Source organism: Panulirus ornatus, chromosome 35 (genome assembly GCF_036320965.1).
Source record: "Panulirus ornatus isolate Po-2019 chromosome 35, ASM3632096v1, whole genome shotgun sequence".
Lineage (NCBI taxonomy): Eukaryota > Metazoa > Arthropoda > Malacostraca > Decapoda > Palinuridae > Panulirus > Panulirus ornatus.
Window position 1 is genome coordinate 6,978,284 of NC_092258.1, and position 16,238 is coordinate 6,994,521.

Consider the following 16,238-nt stretch of genomic DNA (forward strand, 5'->3'; position numbering starts at 1 on the left):
TGAGGTAATAAGAATATTTCCTTTTGTTAGGTCGCCTTTTATTCTTTCCTCCCTTTAAAAAGGGTAATAGATATATTTCTCTTCCCCTACATACGAAAAAATTCAGTGTACCATGGTGATCGTCAGTTTATCAAAGATACCCATCCAATGCGAACCGTTTTCTTTCATTTCCAATGTTTATATCCGGCCGGGATCATCTGAGTGTCGAGTGCAACAGTACATTATATTTTATTGAATTTTCATGTTATGTTCTTCAAGGAGTGGACCGAAAGTGAAAAACTAAATTAATACAGTTTAGCAAGTCTTCTGGATAGTAGCGATACATTTTTCAACGTGTTGCCCTTTTACTATCAAACTTCCGTTTGACACGAAGGGAGGATTTCGCTGATAAGAGGAGGTCTTTGACAGGTAAAACAAACTACTTGGATATTTTTTGACTAGTGACTGTTTGATATACACTTTTAGACATTGAACTGTTGTTATTTGTGCTACAATGTTGTATCAAGGAATAGGAGAGACTATATATGCTTCTTTAGATTAAAGTTGTTGTTTCCTGTCATCACTTGACAGGATTTCCTCGTGACTCATTTCGATACCCAAGAAATCTTTCTTCTTTTATTGAATGGATGCCTAAATTGCTTTTCTTCTGGAGTTTCCACAAAGTAGGATGAAATTTAGAACTTTAGCCACCCATTTAAATTTTTGGTGTGGCCCAAATGTATCGGTATATCCCTTTCGTATATTATGGGTTTGTAAGGGGTGGAGGTGATGCAGAATCATATTTGCTCACAATTGAGATTCCATCAAGTGGACACTGGGCCTTGAAGGAGAGGAAAACTGTGAGGTTTAAGAAATAGTAATCAAAAGAACCTAACCGTAGCTTAGCTAACCCATTTTATCCCAATGGTCTAATGAAACATAATTTGTCTTAAAATCAACGCCCTTAACACTCTTATATTTTTATAGGATAGGTTGTTTTGTTAGGCTGGTTTAGGGGTAGTTCAGCAATTTAGTTCCGCATTGAAATTAACTTAGGGAAATGGTTATGTATTTGTTTATGTGATTCCTGAGATTACAGAAATACATCCTGAGCTTTATTTTGAACTCTCTAGATTAAGGCTATATATCACTATTAATTAGGATGATATTGGTTTTTTATATAAGAGAAAATTTGGGGTTAATGTAAGAGTAGGTAATACACATGTAAAATATCAATGAAACCCATAAAAACCTCGAACTTCACCTAAGCTTACAGTGTAGCTGAAATAATAGTAGAAATATACGGTATATTCATCTCATGTTGGAGATCATAGTAGCATGTCTGTTTGTTGGCATCCTTTCATGGCATTGCATTTTCCTGAATATGTACTTTTCAACTAGATTGCTGGAAATAAAGTTAAATGTTGACTCCTAGAGTATTACTACTTTATTACTTTGAAGGAATAGTGGTTCCAACAATGTTATATGGTTGCGAGGCATGGGCTATGGATAGAGTTGTGCGGAGGAGGGTGGATGTGCTGGAAATGAGATGTTTGAGGACAATATGTGGTGTGAGATGGTTTGATTAAGTGATAATAGGGTAAGAGAGATGTGTGATAATAGGAAGAGTGTGGTTGAGAGAGCAGAAGAGGGTGTTTTGAAATGGTTTGGTCACATGGAGAGGAGTGAGGAAAAGTGAGGAAAGATTGACCAAGAGGATATATGTGTCAGAGGTGGAGGGGACGAGGAGAAGTTGGAGACCAAATTGGAGTGGAAAGATGGAGTGAAAAAGATTTTAAGCGATCGGGGCCTGATCATGCAGGAGGGTGAAAGGCGTGCAAGGAATAGAGTGAACTGGAACAATGTGGTATACCAGGGTCGACGTGCTGTCAGTGGATTGAACCAGGGCATGTGAAGCGTCTGGGGTAAACCATGGAAAGTTGTGTGGGGCCTGGATGTGGAAAGGGAGCTGTGGTTTCGGTGCAACTACTGAAAGGTTAATTATCAGTCTAACACTGCATTGAAACTAGCTTTAGATGCTTCATAGAGTTCACTGTGATTAGAGAAATACCAACGGATCACGATTTGGAACACAGTATTGAGCTACAATAAATACAGTAAGAGAAATATATCCAGAAAAATAGAAGGGATATAAAGCAAATGGATTTGTATGTAGCATTTATGGATCTGGAGAAGGCATATGATAGAGTTGATAGAGATGCTCTGTGGAAGGTACTAAGAATATATGGTGTGGGAGGCAAGTTGGTAGAAGCAGTGAAAAGTTTTTATCGAGGATGTGAGGCATGTGTACGTGTAGGAAGAGAGGAAAGTGATTGGTTCTCAGTGAATGTAGGTTTGCGGCAGGGGTGTGTGATGTCTCCATGGTGGTTTAATTTGTTTATGGATGGGGTTGTTAGGGAGGTGAATGCAAGAGTTTTGGAAAGAGGGGCAAGTATGCAGTCTGTTGGGGGTGAGAGAGCTTTGGAAGTGAGTCAGTTGTTGTTCGCTGATGATACAGCACTGGTGGCTGATTCATGTGAGAAACTGCAGAAGCTGGTGACTGAGTTTGGTAAAGTGTGTGAAAGAAGAAAGTTAAGAGTAAATGTGAATAAGAGCAAGGTTATTAGGTACAGTAGGGTTGAGGGTCAAGTCAATTGGGAGGTAAGTTTGAATGGAGAAAAACTGGAGGAAGTAAAGTGTTTTAGATATCTGGGATTGGATCTGGCAGCGGATGGAACCATGGAAGCAGAAGTGAATCATAGGGTGGGGGAGGGGGCGAAAATCCTGGGAGCCTTGAAGAATGTGTGGAAGTCGAGAACATTATCTCGGAAAGCAAAAATGGGTATGTTTGAAGGAATAGTGGTTCCAACAATGTTGTATGGTTGCGAGGCGTGGGCTATGGATAGAGTAGTGCGCAGGAGGGTGGATGTGCTGGAAATGAGATGTTTGAGGACAATATGTGGTGTGAGGTGGTTTGATCGAGTAAGTAATGTAAGGGTAAGAGAGATGTGTGGAAATAAAAAGAGCGTGGTTGAGAGAGCAGAAGAGGGTGTTTTGAAATGGTTTGGGCACATGGAGACAATGAGTGAGGAAAGATTGATCCAAGAGGATATATGTGTCGGAGATGGAGGGAACGAGAAGTGGGAGACCAAATTGGAGGTGGAAAGATGGAGTGAAAAAGATTTTGAGTGATCGGGGCCTGAACATGCAGGAGGGTGAAAGGCGGACAAGGAATAGAGTGAATTGGATCGATGTGGTATACTGGGGTTGACGTGCTGTCAGTGGATTGAATCAGGGCATGTGAAGCGTCTGGGGTAAACCATGGAAAGTTGTGTGGGGCCTGGATGTGGAAAGGGAGCTGTGGTTTCAGGCATTATTGCATGACAGCTAGAGACTGAGTGTGAACGAATGGGGCCTTGTTGTCTTTTCCTAGCGCTACCTCGCACACATGAGGGGGGATGGGGATGTTATTCCATGTGTGACGAGGTGGCGATGGGAATGAAAAAAGGCAGACAGTGTGAATTGTGTGCATGTGTATATATGTATATGTCTGTGTGTGTATATATATGTGTACATTGAGATGTATGGGTATGTATATTTGCGTGTGGGGACGTGTATGTATATACATGTGTATGTGGGTGGGTTGGGCCATTTCTTTCGTCTGTTTCCTTGGGCTACCTCGCAAACGTGGGAGACAGCGACAAAGCAAAATAAAAAAAAAAAAGATAATATAATATAAAGTTATTGTTATTATTTTGCTTTATCACTGTCTCCCGCGTTAGCGAGGTAGCGCAAGGAAACAGACGAAAGAATGGCCCAACCCACCCTCATTCACATGTATATACATACACGTCCACACACGCAAATATACATACCTATACATCTCAATGTATACATATATATACACACAGACATATACATATATACACATGTACATAATTCATACTGTCTGCCTTTATTCATTCCCATCGCCACCTCACCACACATGAAATGACAACCCCCTCCACCCTCATGTGTGCGAGGTAGCGCTAGGAAAAGACAACAAAGGCCCATTTGTTCACACTCAGTCTCTAGCTGTCATGTAATAATGCACCGAAACCACAACTTCCTTTCCACATCCAGGCCCCACAGAACTTTCTATGGTTTACCCCAGACGCTTCACATGCCCTGGTTGAATTCATTGACAGCACGTCAACTTCAGTATACCACATCGTTCCAATTCACTCTATTCCTTGCACACCTTTCACCCTCCTGCATGTTCAGGCCCCGATCACTCAAAATCTTTTTCACTCCATCTTTCCACCTCCAATTTGGTCTCCCACTTCTCCTCGTTCCCTCCACCTCTGACACATATATCCTCTTGGTCAATCTTTCCTCACAAGTGTTGTGTGATTTATATATGTACAAATATTGTAATCTCTATGATAAACAGGTAAACCTTTTCAGTGTGTGACAACACCAGTGAGACAGGATGTGGAAGGCTCAGGCAGGTCATCAGATCACCTTTGACAATGGCAATGATGATGATGATTGGGAGACAGATGCAGATTATATCAATGACATGACAGAAGAAGAGCAGAGATATGGTACTAAGAGAGACTTAGAAGCAATTGAGTGAGTATCACTGTGAAGAATCTTTATACTATACATGTCCAGTTTTAGGCAGTTTATATATCGTAGTACTTATTACAGGTTTGGGACCCTTTATATGCCTTTCCCAAATCAAGAATTTTCCAAAAACTAGCAGCTTTTTTTGAAAAATACCAATTGAAAATACTATCCTGAAATCCAGAAATATTTTGCAGCCAAATCCCATTCTAGGATCTGTGGGTAAAAGGTCCCAAAGATTGCTGCAGACATACTACCCAAATCTGGACTGCAGTAGTCTATGTGTTTCCCCAGGGGTGGTCTTGAAGACATTGGGTACCTCTGAAAGATTTTCAAGGAGTAATGAGACAGGCTGTATGATCTTTGTGAAGGCTTGTTTGCATTATCCAGGCTATCTCATTGGCAGAACGTTGTTCTTGGTTACTCATTACTACTACCAAGCTCCTTTTGAATGATATCCATTTTGAAACCATCTGGAAGGGAAGGGAGCCAGGATTTATCATGTAGATTATGGAAAATTGAAAATCAACCCTTCTCTAAGGCAAACTAATCTGAAGGATTAACTGGAGTATCAACAACTTTATCTGTGTAACTTTTGCCTTTATATTTGTGCATAGATAGCATGGTTAACAGAAGAGAGTTGCGAGTTGTCAGGCTTATTATAATATTTTATGGATTTGAAAACCAGATAATCTTTTGATATGTAAATTTGTTTGCATGTATTTGAAAGCCTGATAATCTTTTGAGATTGTTATTTTATTATTATATTCCTGTGATTGCATCTGTTTTAATTTTGCAATTCAATATTTTATTGAGATTACAGACTAATTTAAGAATTCAAATTCTATAGCATGAAGAAATATAGAGAAGAAACAATAAATGCAGATGCAGAAATCAAGCTTAAAGAACGAGAAGAAGGACCAAAGGCATCATATGGATACGGAGGAAAGTTTGGAGTTCAGACAGATCGGTTAGTAAATAAGTATACTGTTCATGTATAGTATGCAGAACATTGAATATTACTTTTATTGATCAGCAACATTTTCTGTAAAGTATATGGAAAACTAAGATCTTTTTAGTTGAGAAATTATATAGAGTATGTGGAAAAATATTTGAAACTTTGATATCAATTGTGGATTTTTCTCATTTTTTGGAGGATCAGTAGTGAGGTCTTTGTAAGCTAGCATAGGCCTTAACTGTTGTAATGAAAGGACTACAAATGGTGGTGGTGGTTTTGTACTTCCTTTCATACCAACTTGACATCTCTTTAATATTATTAATCTGCATGTTTACTAGCTATACATTTCACCCTCTTAGATATGTTTTTTTTGTGAATCACCTTCCCAATTTTAACTTAAATATTTTGTACAAAAAATTTGTTTTACATTTGATATTTGATATGCATAATGTGTTCCAAAACTGCATCAATAACCTCTAAACATTTTACATAGTTCATCAACAAATACAGAAAACTAACGCAATAAAGGAAAAAACAAATGACACTAACCCTTCCTGTGCATGCTCTTCAGTGCACCCCAGGATCTTAGCCCTCTCTCCGTTCTAATGACTTAGTTTAGCCCTTATGGTTGTGTCCTGAGTGATACCCACTCCCAGGTTCCTACAGCACTTACTTCCTCAAAGGAGTCCCTATTCGAACTTACTCTCCAACCATCCTGTCTGATCACCCTGCTGCACCTCATTACTTTGCTCTTGTTTATATTTATTCACAACTCTCTCCTTTTATACACTTGCCTAATCTTTGTTAAAAGCTTGTAAGAGTTTCTTTGTGTAGTCTCCTACCAGAGTCATGTCATCTTCAAAGAGCAAATTATTCATCTTCCATGCCTCCATCATATATATGGATGAAAAGATATAAAAGAGAATCGTATTTTTTTAATCAGTATACTAATGCTGCTGGCATAAAGGCGCATGTTGAATGTAAGTGATTTTTACTCAAGACTTCCGGTAATTGTGAATATTTCACAAAATGCATCATTCACTTTTTAATTACTTTGTAATGTTTTGTATTTTAGCATTGCAGAGTATTTATATATGTTGGAATCTGAAATGTAACATAATTTGATCCTTTTTCAATTAATAAGGATGGACCAGAGTGCTGAGGGCCACGAATATGTTGGAAAGGTAGAAAAACATGCTTCACAAAAAGACTATGTATCAGGGTTTGGTGGAAAATTTGGTGTTCAGAGTGACCGACAAGACCGTTCAGCAGTTGGCTGGGACCACTTGGAAAAAGTTGAAAAGCATGAAAGCCAAAAAGGTAAGATGTGTGTATTCATTATTTATTTCAAATTATTTCTTCCAGTTTAAACTGTCCCAAATTCACTTTTAATCTTATCATTTCTTACTTTAGATCTTAGATATTCTTTCAACTGTTTCCATTGTCAAAGATATTCCAGTTAAACAGACTCAAAATTCATTGTCATAGATGATAGTGATTAGTGCCATTCCTCTGAGTAGAACATGTCACATGATTTATATATGTGTAGTTTTTACAGTGTAGATGTTTTTTGGTATGGATATGAATGTCCATTGTACACATGGCTCCCAGCATCCCTACTGGGTTTCATCTGACTCTACTGCTTGTGTTAGGGAAAGCTAAGGCATTAGCAGTATTAGCTATGTCATCTGGTAGACCTGACTTTCCTTTATCTATGCATTTCATTGATATTCACCATCTTTCTACTTTCTAGAACATTTGTAATCTAACTTTTCAAAAGACCCTAATTTTTTTTCAAAGCTGCATCCGTATTTCATATTAGTAGATTGCTCCTTTTGTTATTCTACACGTTTTGTTTCATACAGTCTTAAATCAATTTTCTGCTATTATTTACACCTGGTGTTATCAGACTCTTGACTTGGTGTGGTTATATTGCAATTGTAAATTATGTATTATCATCAGCAGACGAAGAGAAGTACGATCTTGTTAAGGAACTTTTCATCCTGAAGGAGTCCATTTCTCTACTGATAATTGTAGCACAGCCTTGGAGCTGCAGTAGCCCTGCAGTAACCTGCTGTTGTGCAGTCAGAAAAAAGATTACGACTTTTTCTTTGTAACCTTTTACTTTCTCTCATACTGACTTTCTTGTAAGAATTGTTTGAGGTTATGTTCCTACAATTGGCTTCGTCAATTTATTGCATTTATGCTGTACTCTGAGATCTGTTTACTTTAAAAAGAAATTCTTTTGGCATCATGTCTCAGGAAGAATACAGAAAGGAGTAGTTTTGTCAAAATAGACATCATAGATGCATTGCATTGTCCAACTTGATTAATAGGTATTGTATTCTAGGTTTCTGTAAAGCTAGATTAACCCTAGGACAGAGGTTATTGATACCATATCAGGATAATCTGTGATCTTTTATCTTTTCGGGGTGGTTTTGTTGGATGATTTGACTTAAAAAGGTGGATTATTGTCTGTTTAATGTTTGGATTATAGCACCTGATCAGCCTAGCTGAGTTTTACTATATGTGAAAAGTGAATTAACAGCGGTGTGCATACTAGCCATAAATACAGTGAATAGGTATACAGATCCCCTAAATATTTTGAGGATGAATTTAATGAAATAATGACGAAAATGGTTGTTTATTGAGAAGTGTAAACAGACTTATACCAACAGTGATTTGCCCAAGTGATTTCACATGCCTGCATAAAGCAGTAAAAATGTATGGAAAGAATAAGTTGCCTCAGCAAATATATGGAGGGGGAGGAGAAGAGATAAGTTTGATAAGATAGAAAAAGGTAGAGAAACTGTAGGATAGCAGCTAAAAAGGGATAGTGGTAATTGAGAATGTGTGGCCGACCAAGTGGATTTGTAGGGAGATTATAAAAAAAAGTGAAACATCATTGAGAGGTAGTGTAATCCCTTTTCATATTCCAAGGCAATGCTCCCATTGGTGACCAAGGCAATTATTTGTCAAAAGTAATTGATTTTAATTGATATGAAGTTTGGTTTTGAATTCTTTGTAGTGTTATATTCTTTGAATTATTTTATAAATCATTTATGATGGATTTTATTCTATGTATTAATGGCTGTGGTTTGATTTGGCCCACAGATTATAGTCATGGTTTTGGTGGAAAATTTGGCGTCCAGAGTGATCGGCAGGACAAGTCAGCTTCAGGATGGGACCACATAGAAAAAGTTGATAAGCATGAGAGCCAGAAAGGCAAGTGGAAGAACTTTGCCTTGAGGTTCTTAATGTTTTTGTCAGATCTGTGCATTGCATTAGATATTAATTTTCCATTTGTTAGGGTGAGATATAAATAATATCTATTATTATTATTATTATTATTATATTTTTTTATGCGTATGATATCAGAATCATTAAGGGGAAATTTTCATGACTGCAAAAGTCTGTTTATGCATATCAGATGATTTAAACTTTTATTTTGTCATCTGAAAACTATCTTCAATTAAAAAGATACACCGTTCTAGATTTTTTTTTTTCTTTTTTTTTTTTTATACTTCGTCGCTGTCTCCCGCGTTTGCGAGGTAGCGCAAGGAAACAAACGAAAGAAATGGCCCAACCCCCCCATACACATGTATATACATACGTCCACACACGCAAATATACATACAAAATATACATACCTACACAGCTTTCCATGGTTTACCCCAGACGCTTCACATGCCTTGATTCAATCCACTGACAGCACGTCAACCCCGGTATACCACATCGCTCCAATTCACTCTATTCCTTGCCCTCCTTTCACCCTCCTGCATGTTCAGGCCCCGATCACACAAAATCTTTTTCACTCCATCTTTCCACCTCCAATTTGGTCTCCCTCTTCTCCTTGCTCCCTCCACCTCCGACACATATATCCTCTTGGTCAATCTTTCCTCACTCATCCTCTCCATGTGCCCAAACCACTTCAAAACACCCTCTTCTGCTCTCTCAACCACGCTCTTTTTATTTCCACACATCTCTCTTACCCTTACGTTACTCACTCGATCAAACCACCTCACACCACACATTGTCCTCAAACATCTCATTTCCAGCACATCCATCCTCCTGCTCACAACTCTATCCATAGCCCACGCCTCGCAACCATACAACATTGTTGGAACCACTATTCCTTCAAACATACCCATTTTTGCTTTCCAAGATAATGTTCTCGACTTCCACACATTCTTCAAGGCCCCCAGAATTTTCGCCCCCTCCCCCACCCTATGATCCACTTCCGCTTCCATGGTTCCATCCGCTGCCAGATCCACTCCCAGATATCTAAAACACTTCACTTCCTCCAGTTTTTCTCCATTCAAACACCTCCCAATTGACTTGACCCTCAACCCTACTGTACCTAATAACCTTGCTCTTATTCACATTTACTCTTAACTTTCTTCTTCCACACACTTTACCAAACTCAGTCACCAGCTTCTGCAGTTTCTCACATGAATCAGCCACCAGCGCTGTATCATCAGCGAACAACAACTGACTCACTTCCCAAGCTCTCTCATCCCCAACAGACTTCATACCGTTCTAGATGTAGTATGTAAATTGTAATTTTTTTTTAGTTATTTGCAGATGGTTGTTTTCACTAAAAGAATCACAATGTTTACACTAACTTAGAGAGCATCATGGAGTATGATTAATGTTTTTTCCATTTATGCTGAAAACTACATGATGTCATATTCTGGTATATTTGTAACTCCCAATCTTATTTGATATAGGCTTGATTTTAGCACCAGTGAAATAAGTCTAAAACATTGCTTGCTTTGAATGCCATTGAAAATTTGCTTATTTGCTTTAGGCTAATAAGTTCAGCTTACCACAAGCTTTGTCTTTGCATCCATTTATTACATTCTGTCAGAAACATAAACATGTATATTTTTTTCACTGATGGTGTTAGTATATCTCTTTAGTGAGTGTGAGATTTACCCTCTAGTCAAAATTGGTAGACATACACTAGTTAGAGACTCATCAGAGGAGAGGTGAGAGAATGAGTAGGTGATTGAGTTGTTGATATTTTATTTGTAATTATCTAATGTTAATACATTGAGGGATTTTACATTTGTAAGGCCCTTAACCTCACTTATCTTTCATATTATTTCCTTAACTTTTTAATGCTCTCTACTTTTATTTTTCTGTATGTACTTGTTTCATTCATTATGTTTGACCATTGAAATTTTTTATGTCATTTCTGGGTCTTCTCTTACTTGGTTTCTTGTATCTTCCAGTTAACCAGCTCCTCCTTGTTTCAAAGGACTCCTCATTATCCTTTTTTTCAAGCTGATTAAAAAGCTTGAAAGTTTTAGTCATGTCTCACCCTCTTCTACTCTCTTGCAATGGAGGCAAGGCCAGTATGGATATACACCAGGAAAAATATGTAAACACAATTATTATTCCATTACAGTGACATGAAATTTAGTTGTGAGGAAAGAGAATGTATATGATTTTTCATGATCTTGCAAAGGGATTTGATAAAGTAAACCTTATTCCTCTCTCGTCTTCATCTGGAATACCTTTAGCTGTCTTCTTTGTATTTTTTCCTTTTTAATTCTGGATCCTCTTTAGTCCTTTGATATTTCCCTGCCCTGCATATACCAGTGTTATGTAATCACTTTTCCAAGGATTGGTACCACAACTTATATTATCAGTTTTGTAGTTTTGAAAATGAGATCTGCTGTTATGATCTGTTCTCTCAGTTTCTATTGTGTTCAGTGACAAATTGGTAAAGGAAGATCAGTAAACATGCTAATAATATATTCCTTAGTGTCGTACTTCTCTTGTGGCTAGGGAGGCTTCCCTTTCCATTACTATTTAGACCATATCATACTGACTTCTGCACCAGTTTGGTTGTATCTTCCTTATTTCTTTCTTTTATATGAACTCTCCTTTCATGCCCCAGCAAGGTAGCATCAGGAATTTAGGCTTGGACCAAAACTCGTCACTCTTTTTCTCCCTCTGTTCCTACTTTTAAAAGATGGTTATACTAATGGGAAAGCAATACAGGGAAAAAAAAATCTTGGATCCTGCCTCTCCTTGTCACCACCTACGACATAGAGAAATATGTGGACATTATTCTTTCTCTGTTATCCTCAGTGATATCCTTCATTTTTATCAATTAATTATTCTTTTAGTTCATTGTGTCTTTTCAGTGTATTGAATATTACAGTAAAATGGCTTCATGTGTAGCTTCTGAAGTTCAGTATCATCATGCTTCCTAGTTTTGTATTTTCCTTTCAAAGGAGATGTAAGCACAAGCATCATTGTATAACAATTAGCATTTATAGGAGAGAGAAAAGCCCACCAGAGAGAAACTGTCTTTGATGAAAACTGTAGAGACTGATGATATCAATCACCCAAATATTGGTATGGATATGTTGTTAGGACTCTGTAAGTGGATGATTGTTCATGAGTTGTAGCTGTAGATGTTTAGTGATTTTCTTAATTTGTAAGAATTTCTTGCATCTGATTATTTTCTCTGCTCAGCTTCTGTACATGTATGAATATACTTACTTTACACAGACTACTCTAAGGGATTTGGAGGCAAGTTTGGTATACAGAAGGATCGACAAGATAAATCAGCAGCTGGTTGGGACCACATTGAGAAGGTGGATAAGCATGAGAGCCAGAAAGGTGCGAAAAGTGTAGTAGCATGTGTAGTTCTTAATTAGAGTTTTTGTCCATGAGTTTTTTAATTACTAATCTTTGCCTTGTTGAGAAAATTTAATACTTTTCAATGTCTGATATAACTTGTATGTTTTATACTTATATGAGAGCCAAAGATATGTTTAACTTTTGTTGCCAGTAAGTATGTGTTTCATGGAGATTTCAGCTACACCACCTTTCTACTATGAAAGAGTACATACTTGATACTGACTCCCCACAACAAAAATATCATGACAGATGCAGTACACAAACTAAATGCCCTCAGAGCGCTAACTGGTACTAGATTTGGACAAGAAGAAAATGCTTCACGTCACCAAGAACAATATATTTGCTCCACCCTAAACCTTCCTGGTTGTCCCCCTTCTCAAAAGCAAATATTAGATCTGCAGATCACACAAAATAACAGCCCTCAAAACAATTACAGGCTGCTTAACAACCACAAACACATCTGCACAATGAGGCAAAGATTTTCCCGATACAATCTTCTTCATTATGAAAAGCATTCAGTTCATTGCAACAGTACTAGACCTTTCTCATCCAAACTTCTCCACAATTTGCCACTGTCCTCCAAGTAGAAATAAGGAAAAACTTAACGCTGCCTCACACTTCAGCCACGTATACTCACAGATCCCCCTACCCTCAACAAACATAACTCTAACAAAGGACTTTCACACTGAAATGAACGGACAAACAGTAATCAGTTGCCCTCCTAACCTAGTATTAAACATCACCTTATGGACGTACACTCCCCTGCCAATTGAGATTCACTTTCTCAGCTGTGCTCTGAACACTACCTGTCGCTACAACATTACAAACATTGGTTCAACATATAATGGGATCTCTCATGTCCAAAATACAATTAAACGCTTGTTCCTATGTACATCAAGGCCTGAGCTCTTGACAGCATTATCGTTGTGACGACTTGTCTCAAATCAAAACCATGATCAGGCAACTGAAACAGATGAAGAAAGGCTGCATTCATTCACATCCATTCTCAAGCTGTCATGTGTAATGCACTGAAACTATAAGCAGTAAAATGGGTGGTGTCCTGAGTGCAGAAACTGAGTGCAGTTGTGACAGATGCATCTTTGGTGAAATGGAGTTTAAGATTGGGTGTGGGTAGTTTTTTTTTAGTGTTTATTGAGTCATTACTTTGTGGATATGCTTTGCAATTGTAATGTTTGGTTGGGGTTGTGGGATCTCTCAGTACAGGTGGGTGATGTGTGAGGCTAGGTTAGATGAAGGTTATGAATAGACTTGGATGGGAAGAAGTTGGTGATGTGGCATAGAATTTGGTGCTTAGCATGTTGAAGTTAAATTTTATTGTTAGTATCTTTGTTTTACTTTGTAGGCTTTGAATGTTTGTTGTTACTAAGCATCTAGTGACTGTTTTGAGTATTCTGTTTTGTGTGGTATATGGTTTTGTTTTGTATGCTGTTTAAAGGGTGGGTGATCAAGCAGGTGAGGCATAGTTTAGAGTGGAACAGATGAATTGTTTGTAGAGGATACTGATGAATTCTCCTCTGACTGAAACTGGTACCATAGAGTGATCTGAGTATGCTTCATTTCTTTATAGCCTTTGTGTTGATTTTTGTGAGGCAGAAAGCATAGGTCATATGTGTGTGTTATGTATGATGTGATACATAGTATGGTTTGTGAATTTTTGAGTAAGATTGGTTTGTCATTCGGGATGATGTGAGGATGAAAGTTGGATTCAAGTCTTTCAGGGGTTAAGAGGGTGCTTAAGAAGGTACTGGTGAATTTATGTAGGGATGCAGACATTCTTTTTTAAGTAAGCCTGTTTTCTAATTTCATGATTTAATGCTGCATATGTCTTTATACTTGTGTAATGCTGGGTTGCTTTGATGTAATTATGAGGTCATCTGCACGTGAAGTGATATTCACGCTGTGGTTTGTAAGGAAAGAGGAAAATTTGTTTTGAAGAGACAGGAAAAAGACTTCACGCCTGACAGAATATTGTGTGTAGGTGTTTGGGGCTTGGCATAATGGATTGATATAGGGTCAGGGTTTATTTCACTAGCTATATTCTTTAGTTGTTGGGGGATAAGTACTGTTAAAAACTTTATAGCCTTTAGTCATAGAAATTTGATGTAAAGAAAACCATTTTCTTCATTACCCTTTCCACACATTACGTTTTTCTCCAGAGTAAACTAATGGCATGATGAACCTGGGGGTGAGAAATGCGGTGAATATGTAATCTTTGACATTTGAAAAATTTGAAGTGGAGAAGACTTTTCAGGTTAGAATAGTAAGAAATTTGAAGTGGATAAGGTTATTCAGGTTAGAATACAAAATAACAAATAAGACTTAGATATCCTATTTTTTTTTTAGAAAGTTCAGCATCTTTTTAATATTTTCAAATTATTATGATGCCTTTCAGACAAATATTAATATTCTACTTTTAAGCCTTTGCAGCCGTGCTTTAAGGAAAATAAGGTAGGGTAGTGAATAGACTGTTGCTGCTTTTGTTGTTGTGCTCTAAACATAGATACTCTGTGTTTACTAATATCTCCTAATTCAACTATGCATCCACACAAATTGGCATTGCTAAAGCTACAGCCAAGTTTTGTTTAGCACAGATTACTCGAAGGGTTTTGGTGGCAAGTTTGGTGTGCAGAGGGACAGGCAAGATAAGTCTGCAGAAGGCTGGGACCATATTGAGAAAGTTGAAAAACATGAAAGTCAGAAAGGTGTGCAAATTAGGTTTGTTGTATGGGGCACCAATGTTTTATATATATTTTTTACCAGTATTTGAAATTTTCATACCATTTCTTTGTGAATAATTACCTTGATAGCATAGTATGTTGCTTGTTTTTAGTTCTAAGGAAAATCATGTCCTTATAAGCTTATGCTGAATTATATTGTAACTCTTTCATTCCAAAATCTTGATAATGTCTTTATCTTTGTATATCTATTGACATATATCTTTGTAAATCATTTGCACATTTGTACATAAAATTATTTGATATTTTGGCAGTATCTGGCAACTATCTACATTTTTGTTTATGGTAGTAGTGTAGTTTCAGTTAGTGGATATTATATGTATGGAAGGGGGTTGCTACTGGTTGATAATTATTAATACAACTTCAGTAATTTTTCCATACTTGCTCACTATTTTCTGTGTTATCAACTAGAATGCAGCACTCAAAAAATAAGAAAAATGAGTGCTGGAAAAATTGTGCATCAATTTATGGATGAGTGATATGAGTAGTGGATTGATAGAAATTAGGTTCTTGTGGAAGCATTTGGAGCTTTTAAAACAAAGTGATATAATGTGTGTATGCATGAAAGTGTTTAGGAAAGCTTGCTGTACTGAACTCTTACTTTAGTGTTTCATCATTGTATTTCTATTTCATTAGTGTCAACAAAGCAAAGAACTGGCATATCCTAATTTTACTCCGTGGATTAAGCATTGGTTAATTAGTAGAAGGCATGGCAAGGGGAAGGTTTGTGTTGTCTTGAGGCAGTAAAGTATATCCAGGGTAGAGGTTGGAAATTGAGGAGTTTATGGATTAAAGGAAGATGGCCAACACCACTTTTCTATCCCTGATTTTTGTATACACAAACACAAAAGTGTTTTGACAGTTTTTCATTTTTCAAATGCCTTTTATTTTTGCTCTAGTAATAGCTGACCCAAAGTGTTAGCAATGGGTAATCTGTATAATTCTCTTAATCGTGTTGTCTTCTCTCTTCCCGTAACCTTTTGTCCTTTAAGAGTCATCTCTACAAACACCCACAGGACCTTGATTAATATCTACCTTTTTTCTTTCACTCAAGGTGGCCTTTGATTGTAGTATGTATTGCCTGTGCCATGTTGGACACTACAAAAATATGTAGTACAGTCAAAGGGACAAGAAGTAGACCATGGAAGAGATGGGTTACTGCAGGGAAAGAATTGATTAGGGCTAGGGTTAATCAGAGGAATAATGAGGATCAGATGCAGAGAAAGCTTGTGTATAGAGGTGGTGCGAGTGGATATATTGGTCCCGTTAACTTGGTG

At 37.4% G+C, this 16,238-nt stretch overlaps 1 protein-coding gene across 1 annotated transcript in view; it reads left to right on the forward strand.

Moving 5' to 3' along the window:
• Positions 1–169: 169 nt before the first annotated feature.
• Cortactin (cortactin) overlaps positions 170–16,238 on the forward strand; it is a 60,232-nt gene continuing 44,163 nt past the window's right edge. Inside the window, 7 exon segments of the mRNA XM_071682972.1 lie at positions 170–408; positions 4,426–4,593; positions 5,438–5,557; positions 6,690–6,865; positions 8,660–8,770; positions 12,074–12,184; positions 14,818–14,928. Of these exon segments, the coding sequence (XP_071539073.1) occupies positions 4,451–4,593; positions 5,438–5,557; positions 6,690–6,865; positions 8,660–8,770; positions 12,074–12,184; positions 14,818–14,928 (772 nt within the window). The 5' untranslated portion in view covers positions 170–408; positions 4,426–4,450.